General features: G+C 40.0%; 1 protein-coding gene across 3 annotated transcripts in view; it reads left to right on the top strand.

The window, feature by feature from the left end:
• Positions 1-8,603, top strand: part of LOC107596037 (uncharacterized) — an 11,505-nt gene extending 2,902 nt beyond the window's left edge. For 2 of the 3 annotated variants that reach the window (XM_016286636.1, XM_016286637.1), the window contains exons 2-5: positions 1,475-1,633; positions 1,801-1,861; positions 2,874-6,925; positions 7,637-8,603. In XM_016286636.1, the coding sequence (XP_016142122.1) occupies positions 1,475-1,633; positions 1,801-1,861; positions 2,874-6,925; positions 7,637-8,011 (4,647 nt within the window). In that variant the 3' untranslated portion in view covers positions 8,012-8,603. Of the gene's footprint in view, positions 1-274; positions 357-1,474; positions 1,634-1,800; positions 1,862-2,873; positions 6,926-7,636 lie in introns of those variants that run through there. The other variant, XM_016286638.1, reaches the window with a different exon arrangement.
• The last annotated feature ends 2,775 nt before the right edge of the window (positions 8,604-11,378 follow it).

Genomic DNA, 11,378 nt, shown 5'->3' with positions numbered 1-11,378 from the left:
GCGTTAGCCATGTGAAGTGCCACGAATGTTTATGAGAAAACGGCTTCTTTTGTTTTAACATCACCCTTCAAGTAAGAAATCACTCAAATCAGTCGCTTTGCAGCGATTAAAGTTGGAAAAGGGGGTAATTAGGGCAGCAGACTGCAGTGCGATGCACTTTAATGGGGTATTTGTCATGATTACACTGGAGTGAGTGTATGTGTGTGTTAGCGAGGCAGGCTAAAGCTCTCCGTTTCCAATTGATTCAACAGCACACGAGTCTTGCTAATTAAGCTGTGGGTTAATTAACGAAATCATCAAGAGTTATGGCGGCCATATGAGCTCGCTGTCGAACGGCGGTGTCCCGCGGCGTGTGGGTTCGTCTGTCTTTGACTTTTAGGAGAAGTTAATAGTACTTGTGTTGAGGATTCAGTGCATGTTTTCAGTCTAGCAGGGAAGCTAATTGGCGTGGCATTGTAGCACTGTTGGCATTTGATGTCTGTGACAGTGGCATGTAAAAACGGAGCCGCAAACTGTAATTTAAAATATTTTGCATGCATACATTAAATGAAATTGTTTAGATGTAAATTAAGATGTTTATATCTCTGTTCTGGACGTACGTGTTATTTATTTGGGTTATTGTTTTAAAGAGACATTACTGCCATTAACATCCCAGGGGATTTGCACCCATTATCTGTTATTTGCTGCCCATGTCACCTTATTCACAAGGGGCAACATGTTGACAAATCCACACCTATGATTTCACTCACATTAGCATGTTATAAGACCAGTCAAGGTCAACATTTAGGCCTCTTCTGACGTTAAATAGCCTAATTATTGCAGAACAGATAAATGCATGCGTATTTTTGGGTGTTATCATATCTGATTAACATGGGATGCCTCATATAAAGCAATGTACATTCAAATGCATGAATTATAAACAAGCCACAAGGTATTGGTGGTATGGATTTGTTGTGTCTAGCAAAAAGAACATAACTGCATCTGTGAATCAGATTTGAAGTCTTGAGTAGGTACTGTTATAAGTGCATAGCACAAACTGTATAAATAACAAGTCACAATGTCAGACCTTATTGTGAAGGTACTCAAATAGATGAAAGGGGTAGTTTGTCCTAATGTTATCATGTATAGTGTTTTTTTTTCTTAAGTGTCAGCTTACATCAAAGCCAATTAATCTAATTAATGAGACAGTTGTTGCACTTTTTACAGTATAAGTTTTGATGATTAACCTTATTTGATCTGAACAGCTATTTTAAGGCTGACTGTACATTAGACATATGTGCTCTGTTGTGTCGTTCCAATTCAAATACAAAATCGTGACCAATTCAAATACACAGCATGTAGCATGAGGATACTTGAAACAAAAATACTATTAAAAATCTTTTGTGAATTCTGAAAATTAATGAGTAATTAAATATTTGTCTTGTTTAGATATGATAAAATACTATTACATATAATAATACCACTTTGGTTTCAGGAGGAGCCAGGAGATACTCTGAGAGGTGCCAGTAACAGGGGGTCAATGTGGTTATGCCCTCTATGTCAGGAAAGTCAACCAGACCGTGAGAATCTCTCTTACCACCTTACTGGCAAACACAGTGTCCTCCCTGCTTGCCTTGAGAAGTTACTGGATATTGTGAGTATATTTACAAAGAGCACTTAAATTGTTTAGTAATATTATTATGTAAGTTTTGGTAGTAATAGTAAGACAAAAGTAATGACATGGTTGTATGTTGTCAGGGAACCATAAGTGTTACACAAGTTTTTTTTGTAAGTAAATCATTGGTTTCCTCTTTTCATAAGGCTGCTCCTAAGCACCCTTCAATTGCTGAAGATGAAGAATCCAAAGTGCAAATTGATGCAGGTGAGTTTGGATAATCTATAAAGTTATTCTCAAGTGTTTGTGTTTGTGCCGCAGTGGTTCAACACTATCCCAGCACTGAGATCCTGGGTTCCAGTGTTATTGATACCGGGCTTGGATTATGCACCACTGGACACACAATTGGCTGTGTTGGTGACCACCTCACTTCAGTAGTTTCCATGGCAATGAAGCACCTGTAGGTTGTAGCCTATTGAGTATTCAGTTTTAGTGCTGACTCCTGGACATGATGATTGAAAAAGAGGAAAAAAAGATTTTAATTTTCCTGGTTTTAAAATCATGAAAACCTCAAGTCCAAAATGTTTTATGTTGGACAGGGCTTTCAAGCTTTCTAAGTTCAGGGATGGACCAGGGACCCCTGTTACGTAGTGTTGCATTTTAAGCATGCTCTATAACAGGGCTGTCCAAACTCGGTCCTGGAGGGCCGGTGTCCTGCAGAGTTTAGCTCCAACTTACCTCAACACACCTGACTGGAAGTTTCTATGCCTAGTAAGAGCTTGATTAGCTGCTTCAGGTGTGTTTAATTAGGGTTGGAGCTAAACTCTGCAGGACACCGGCCCTCCAGGACCGAGTTTGGACATCCCTGCTCAATAATGACATGTACAGTTTCATATTAATTTATCTACGTTATGATATTGCAAAGACAAAATTATTTTTGATTTATGGATTCATATACTTATACGGTACAATTGATCTATTTTTAGGATATATTTATTGTTAACTTTAGCATTGGTTAAATGTACATTAATATATTTTGCATTTTTGATATACTTTTTTTTTTTTTTTTTTTTTTACACAAAACTCAGATAAAACGTTTAGTGGAACATTTGTAAAATTGCTGATCGGAAGAAGTGCATTACTACTACAGGATTCCCTGTCCAAGACCTGTTTTATATATTCTGCATAAAATTAGCCAATTTTTTAGTGTTACAAAACTTATTTTTGACTTTTTTTTTTAAAAGGCTTACTAATATTGAATTTTCATTTAATTTATCAGATGACACATCTCAGCTGAAACATTTAGAGAACACACAATCCCCCTCAATGGCTTTCCAAAATGAGAGTGAATCTACAGATGCAGGTGACAAGGGTGGTTCTTCTCAGGAAAAAGTGCTGGATGAAGAGATGGAGGGAGGGAGAAATGAGGAAAGTGGTGCTGGGGTCCTGGTGTCAGATCAGGACAGTGCGGAGCAAACTATAAAAACATCAGAGGCTTCTGTCAGCAATGGCAGATCTGTCTGTAAAAACAATGTTGCCTCTGAAGGTGATAAACGTCCGTTCAAGTGTAATGCATGTTTGGAGTCATTTCCCACTAGAACGGCTTTGAGTGTTCATTATAATTCAACCACCCATATTCAGAGAATGAGAACCGGGTCGCTGAAAGAGAGTGACTCAACCCCTTTCCTGGCTCGACCTTATGTCTCCAACAAACCATACCAGTGTGCTGTCTGTCGTGTCTCCTACAATCATGCCATCACCCTTGAAAGTCATTTAAAATCTGTGTTGCACCAGAGTCGCAGCAGGAGTGCTGGGAATGCCACTCCTAGTTCCACTGCAAATACAGGAACTGGATCCATGGTTACAAACTTGGCTGCGACCACTGTAGGAAGCACCACACGGTTAGTTAACACCTCCACCAGCAATTGTGTCACCCAAGCAAACCTGACTGCATCAGCAGTAACGACCAAAGACGGAGAGCAGATGCAGCCTCAGATAGCTCCCTCATTACTTTCTTCTCCGGTGGCCTCTGCACAAGCCATGTCTGCTATTCTCACTCTCCTGACTTCCGGCTCAAATTCGCTCCCACACTCCATTCTTCCTTCTCTCTACACAACCGGGACGTCCGCAACATCAGGAGCAGGTACCCCACAGCTTATACCCCAGCAGCCTCAGATGCTCATGCCCCTGGTATTGAATGGACTCCAAACCCAAATCCAGGGCCAGAATCCAGAGTCTCCAAACCAGCTTTTGCAGCAGGCAGTGCCAGTTCTTGGTCTCAGTTCTGCACAACAGGCTCTCTTGGCCCAAAGACTCAGTGGCTTGCAAAGTCAGTGGGCTGCATTTGGCGTGCCAACCACCACTCAAATGAGTTTAGAGGAGACCAACAAGACGCTGGACAAAGCTGCAGACATGAGAGTATGCAATGAGATAAAAGTTGAACCTTGCGATCAGCAGATGTCAGTAAAATCTGAAGAGGACTGGAAAATCGATGGGGTAAAAAAAGAGATATGTATTAAAGGTGAGAATACACAGGAGCAAAGTGAGAAAATTGTGGGTGATGGTACAACATGTCATGAAAAAGAGCAAGAAGAAAGTGAAATGGAAGTCGAGGGGACCGGTGAAAAGATGTGTGAGGAGGAAGATGCAAACTCCAAAGTAACTAAATCCTTAGCAGCCCCAGTCCTTCAGGATGATAGTCCGTTGTCATGTGTTTTGGATCCATACCAGGGTCTCAGCCATACACATACCGTGAACAGCTCTGCTGCTGCTACATGTACCTTTCGTAACACTAATTTTGCCTTAAGATCTTCAGGACATAGAAGTGCAAAATTTCAACCCCTCTTGTCTTCAGGACGGCCTGTGCTCACTGAGTTCCAGTCTCAGGTTCTGTGGGCCTTTTTAGAGTCACGAGATGATGCTGAAACATCTAGTCCTCAGCGGGAGGACTGCGAAGCCCTTGGCAGGGAGGTAGGGCTAAATGGAGAAGAAGTACGCAAGTGGTTCTTAGATGCCCAGCAATCCAAAGATAGGGAGAGATTAGGCAGCTTCCATGATGAAAGAGACCGATGTATGGAGGAAGAAGAAGGTGATTTAATGATAGATGAGGGTGAAGATGGACACAGTCCATCAGCGACAGGTAGTCATGCCATTGACCTATCCAGTAGTGCAGAAAGGCACAGAATTGGTAAGGGAAGCCCAAGAGAACTGCTGTTGACATCTGACTCTGAAAATGAAGAGTTCTACACATCTATTATCGTTACTGATGAAGAAAGTCAAAGCAGCTCTATGAGGGAGGAGTCAGGTAGCCCAATCAAACAGTCTTCACAGGTTGAGCCAACAGCTGAAAGGTCAGGTGGTGGTGGAAAGGTTCTTCGCTCTACTACAGTCTTCCTCTCGGATGCGGAGGATGAATATGATGATGAACAGAGTATAAAGAGGAAAAAAAGAAAGAGTGTGATTGATAAGGAAGAGGTGGCGATCAAGCGGGAGAAGCAAGATGTAGATCTTGATCTTCAGCTGGAGGCACAAGCAGACCCTCCTACTCCTCTTTCAGTTGCAGTTGATCATCAGGGTGTTCCAGCTGGAATCTTGCAGTCACTGCCCCTTTCCCTGTCTCTGACTGCACTTTCCACCCAGTTATACAGTCCATATGTACTCTCGCTTCCTTCATCACTTATTGGGGTTGGTGTTTGTGAAGGTGATCGGGGTAAAATAGCCTTTTCAAACACACAAGCAGTTACTCGAAGCCCAGCAGCACTTTCGGACCCCCTTAATGCACCCACAGCAACCTCTCTTACACACTCCTTTTTATCTAATGGTAATAATTGTGAGTCTGCTTTGGATCTAAGCATGGGGAAAAACCACAGCTCTACATTATCATCAACATCATCATCTGGCTCCACACCTAACAAGCACTGTATACAGAAAAGTCATTTGCTTGATGGTCTGGGATTGAGACCAGCGACTGTTGGGGTTCCTACAGATGGACGTCTTATTGTTGTTCAGGTGAAGCCAGATTCTGCCATTGCTATCCCATCTTCCAATAACAGTACTTTAACTAATCGCAATCATTTGGCTAAGACTAGCACTGTGTACATGAGGGCAGCAGAAAAAGTTAGCTCATCACTCATGGAAAGGGAAAAAGAAAAGGAACGAGAAAAAGAACGGGAGCAAAAAAGACCAAAAGTCAGACGGTTCAGGGACATGAGACGGTCTAGGACCATCATCCATGCTGACCAGCTTGATGTTCTCTATGGATGTTATTTCAAAGATCCAAACCCAGGAAAGCATGAATTTGAACAAATATCTGAGTGGGTGAACCTTCCAAAGAAAGTGGTTCAGATCTGGTTCCAGAATATGAGGGCTAGGGAGCGAAAGGGAGAGGTCCGTTTTATCAGTGATGGCACTTTGGCAGCTGTTGGGAAACCACTCATTAAGTTCACCTGGCCACTCTCAAAGCCCATATTCTCAACCCCACCTAAAACTAACCCAAGTCCCTCTACCGGCTGGGCCTCTGCAAAACCCCAAACTGGAAATGTTCCTCCAAAGACGGATAAGGTGAAGGAGGTCAAGGAGCCCCTGAAAACTCCCACTCAAGGTCCAAGTAGACCAAATCAGACACCCTCTTTCACCGTTGTGTCCACCAGTCCTTCATTAGTTCACAAGACCAAAGCAGAAGTAACTCCCATTACAATGGTAAAAATAGCTCCTAAAACAGTGGCCACACCGGTTGCAGTCCCTCTGCTTGTCAGTGGGATTCCTACATCTCGATCTGCTCTGAAAAAGAAGGTTGAAGAGGCACGAGCTGAGTCGGACCATACCGATGAAGAGGACGATGATTACCAAGGAGGGGTCGAGTCTGGGACTGCCAGCCATATAGTTCAAAAATTGTCCACTACACCAATTAACAAGTCTTCTGCCTTAGCATCTCAGAAACGCAATGGGCTCAAATATTGGTCTCAGAAAGGTCCATTTAAAATCAACACCCTGTCAAGAGAACAGTTAGGCCTGAGCTCACAGCGATCTACGCCCACTACCACCACCACCCCTACCACGCCATCCCCTGTGACAGTTACAGCATCCTCCGGTCACAGCCAAAAAGAAACAAGTTACATGCAGCAGAACTCCACCCCAAGACGACCTCGAACTCATCTGAACTGTCTTCAGCTGTCCATCCTGCAGTCGTGCTATGAGACATGTGCTCATCCTAATGCACTGGAGTGTGAGGCGGTGGGGACAGAGCTTGGGCTTCCACTAAAGGTTGTGCAAATCTGGTTCCAAAATACACGTGCCAAGGAGAAACGCTGGAGGCTTCAGCAAGAGAAAACGGTGAGGACATTTTATTTAATACTTCAAAGCAGCTGCTTTCGTGTCAAATTTGAGTATTTTGCTACGATGTCATTGGCCTTCGAGGTCTTCAGATGTTTTCTAATGTCATAGCAACACAAGATATGTGCCAGATGCAGTAGACGAGATAAGATAAAATGGCACTAATAAAGAGTCATCTTCAATTAAAATTCTATCTCTCTGACATGGTGTAAAATGATTCAGAACAAGAGTATTTTTGCTTTTTTTTTTTACATGAATTAAGTAAAAAAGATTGTAAGAATAGAAGTTTTAAAGGGTTAGTTCAGCCAAAAATGAAAATTCTGTCATTAATTACTCACCCTCGTGTTGTTCCAAACCCGTAAGATCTTCGGAACACAATTTAAGATATTTTTGATGGAATCTGAGGGCTCTCTGACCCTCCCATAAGACAGCAAGGTAACTACCACGTTCAAAGTCCAGACAAGTACCAAGATGATCGACAAAGTGTTCTGTGACATATCAGTGGTTCAACTGTAAAGTTACAAAGCTACGAGAATACTTTTTTGCGCAAAGAAAACTAAAATAACGACTTTATTCCACATTTTCATCTCTACTGCGTCACTTGTGCGTCACCAATTCTCTTTATTTTTATTGATATTGCTTAACATTTTTTACTTTTTATTTTAATGAAATTACACTAACATTGTCATTTTTTTACGTCTCTTCACACAGTCTCCTAATCCCAGTGACCCTTCTAAGAAGGTAGACGTCAGCTCGGGTAGCTACCTACAATATAATGCTCTCCGAGCCAACCGTCCCATCCTGCCCAAACCTGTACAACTGACAGTTATGGAACCAACTCTATCATATACCATCGGCCAGACAACAGGCCGTGAGACTCTGAGAGGCAAGTGCGAGGCCTGTGGGGTTGAATTCGAATCCAGGGCTGCAGCACGTGACCATGTCTTCTCAGCTCGACATCTTGCCACTCTGAGAACCACTAACTTTGGTCAGCAAGCATCATTGGTCAGCAATGGATCTGGTACGGGGTCTACTGGTGTTGCCAGCCAGTCTTCTACCCCATCACCAGCAAGCAGCTCCAGCTAAACAATGAATTCAAGCTGATTTTGTCTACAGACCCACTAGACTTGTTGGCTTTCAATAGAGAGAAGATGAGTGCTGGTCTTTTAAGCTAATGTTCTTTTGAGGTTCTAAAATTGGAGCGGGCCCAGTTGACTCTGGCCATCTTCGCTCTCTCTCCTTGGATATCAGTGAGACATTATTATCATTATTATATGGAGTCTTTGCTTACAGGGCTCTTTTTAATGACCTATTGCCACAGCATCATTTTACTATAAATAATCTACTGAAATGGTAATCATGGACATGCTAATGCTTATGTGATTATGGTCCATCTTTCACAATTTCATCTCTGTTTAAACTCCTCTATTATGTTGTGTAATATTCTACTCACATTTACACCAAACACTTTGTTTGATTGGGAGAATCTATGGTAATGAAGCACCCAAAAACTCAACCAAAGTGCTCTGGGTTGTCAATTATGTTTGTGGTACTGCTTTTGCTTGAGCCAGGGTGGTCTTTAAGCCTGTTTTAAAGTCTATATAGAAGAGTCGTTTCTAAGCCGATTTATCTCCAATCATCTTGTTAATTCAAAGAAATTTATTCTGAAAACAGAAAACTTTTCCTTCTGGCTCAGTTGAAAGAAAATTCTAGACTATGCTAACAGTAGATGGTAATGAAATGACAAATAAGACAGAGAATATTTGTAGTCTGGAATATGGAGAATTTGGGAGAGTGTTCTGAATCCAGACACATTAAAATGAGGACGACGTTAACAATACGATAGCTATTTTTGAACAACCATCATGACAATCCTGTAGTCATCAGCAGAGCTGTCGTTGATCGTTAAAGTTGTCAGATGGTCATCATACAGCACTTTGACCCTTTTAAAGTCTCAAACATGTTTTTTATTATTCTTTTTTTTAAGGTTTTAGTGTTCCGCAAAATAAACATAATTTTGTTGTATGGTGAAATCTTAGTGTATGTCAAATTATTATGAAGTATTAATCAGCTTTTAATGTTACTTTTAAAGGGTTTGCATTGCACATAGTTAAACAGACAAAAAAAATGGATCAGACCTAGCCGCTGTGCACGAAGCCAAAGCCAAGTCTGTACTTACACAATTTTATATGGATTTGTGGAACATCGAAATTATATACCTTATACCCTCTGATAAACCATTTCATTTGTTTGTTTTTGTTTGAATTTTTAGGGAGTAACCCCAGCTTGTCAATATAAATCAAACACAAAAGTCATTTATTTATGGTAAAAGCAAAAGCATTTTAGAATTATGGGAGAGAGTTGTCATCTTTTTTTTTTTTCTTGTTCTTTCATTAAGCATTTTGTGTTGTTGCAAACAGAGTGCTCATACTGTGTAGATTCAAGTATTTTTTTCTAAAACTCACCAGGAGAGAAGACCAGGTGCTTTAGTGGACCTGGAAACTACTCATCAGGGCAACAGGAGATGTGATTTGAAGGACATGAAATACTAAAGACGATTTTCCTTTTTGGTTTATTTTGTATATTATTATTGATACTATTAATACTTTAACAAAATGCAAAACTAAAAAAGATTTTTTAATGAACTATATTAAGAAAATGATATTCCAAAGTTGTTATTCTTCTTGCTTTGTCTCATTAAAGAAACCAAAAAGCAATCTTGATTGGAAGTGTTCGTAATGCAAACTGGAAATGGAGCTCCCATGCCTTGACACTTTGAACTAGTCCAGGGTTTAAGCATGAGCTACAGATAAATGCATTTCAGACAACTCAGCTTGGAACACTTGAAGTTCATAGAAAAAAATTTGTTTTCGTTATATCCCAGCAAATACAAGTTGTTTTTGTTCAACTTAGTGTCAAGTTGTAGCTCATATGAAATGAACATGGACTGGGTTGTAGTGCAGTGCTACAGAACGTGGGATCCCACGGTGTTGTACTGTTCAGAGTATATAGGTAGAATATGGAGAAATGCTTTTATATTATCTTTTCACTTTTTCATTGACACTTGATTATCACTTGTTATAACTGTACTACTTACTATTTTTCCGTACTTTCATCACTTTTGATTATTATTGATTCATAACGGTTTTAATGGCATCTCCGACTTAGAGATGTCATTGATATGAATATTGAACGATAATGGTGGCAGTCTTATGAAAAATTTGATTATTGATTAAGCTTGTTTCCCCTCACTTGTACCTTCATTTTGTGTTGGTTCTCCTTTTTTCTTATGCAGAAAACAAATAAACTGAAGTTCATGTATTTATGTTTCTCTTCATTGTGTAAATTATATAAGTAAGTTATAATTTATGTAGATATATTAATATTTTATGTTTAAGTTGTATGTTGGCAGCACTAATTAATATAACTATTATGGACCATCTTGTCGGGGTTTTCAGAGAAATGAGTACAATATTTTAAACATATATTTTGTCACCCAACACTCTGGGCTTCAAATGTTGCTTAATGTGGAAGACAAAATAAAAAATACTGAAAAAGTAGGCCTATTCATGTCACATAGTGGGTAAGACCTCGGGTGAAGTTATATTGAAGATTTGGGAATTCCACTGTGCATTGCATTGTTGCCAGATCTCACTTGAAAGCAGTCCAAAATAAGTGACTCTTGCATAAATCATACATTAAACTAGTACATTCCATTTTGAAAATGTACTTTAAATATGTACATTCTTCATACATGTACAGTATCTCACAGAAGTGAGTACACCCCTCACATTTTTGTAAATATTTTATATATTTTCATGTGACAACACTGAAGAAATGACACTTTGCTACAATGTAAAATCATGAGTGTACAGCTTGTATAACAGTGTAAATTTGCTGTCCCCTCAAAATAACTCAACACACAGCCATTAATGTCTAAACCGCTGGCCACAAAAGTGAGTACACCCTAAGTGAAAATGTCCAAATTGGGCCAAAGTGTCAATATTTTGTGTGGCCACCATTATTTTCCAGCACTGCCTTAACCCTCTTGGGCATGCAGTTCAATGTTTTTATGGACCGTCAACTATTATGGACCATCTTGTCGGGGTTTTCAGAGAAATGAGTACAATATTTTAAACATATATTTTGTCACCTAACACTGGGCTTCAAATGTTGCTTGATGTGGAAGACAAAATAAAAAATACTGAAAAAGTAGGCCTATTTATGTCACATAGTGGGTAAGACCTCGGGTGAAGTTATATTGAAGATTTAGGAATTCCACTGTGCATTGCATTGTTGCCAGATCTCACTTGAAAGCAGTCCAAAATAAGTGACTCTTGCATAAATCATACATTAAACAAGAGTACATTCCATTTTGAAAATGTACTTTAAATATGTACATTCTTCATACATGTACAGTATCTCACAGAAGTGAGTACACCCCTCACATTTT

The sequence above is a fragment of the Sinocyclocheilus grahami genome, unplaced genomic scaffold (genome assembly GCF_001515645.1).
Source record: "Sinocyclocheilus grahami isolate Dianchi unplaced genomic scaffold, SAMN03320097.WGS_v1.1 scaffold213.1, whole genome shotgun sequence".
NCBI classification, from domain to species: domain Eukaryota; kingdom Metazoa; phylum Chordata; class Actinopteri; order Cypriniformes; family Cyprinidae; genus Sinocyclocheilus; species Sinocyclocheilus grahami.
Note: the sequence above shows the minus strand (reverse complement) of the source record. Positions and strands in the feature narration are given on the sequence as shown.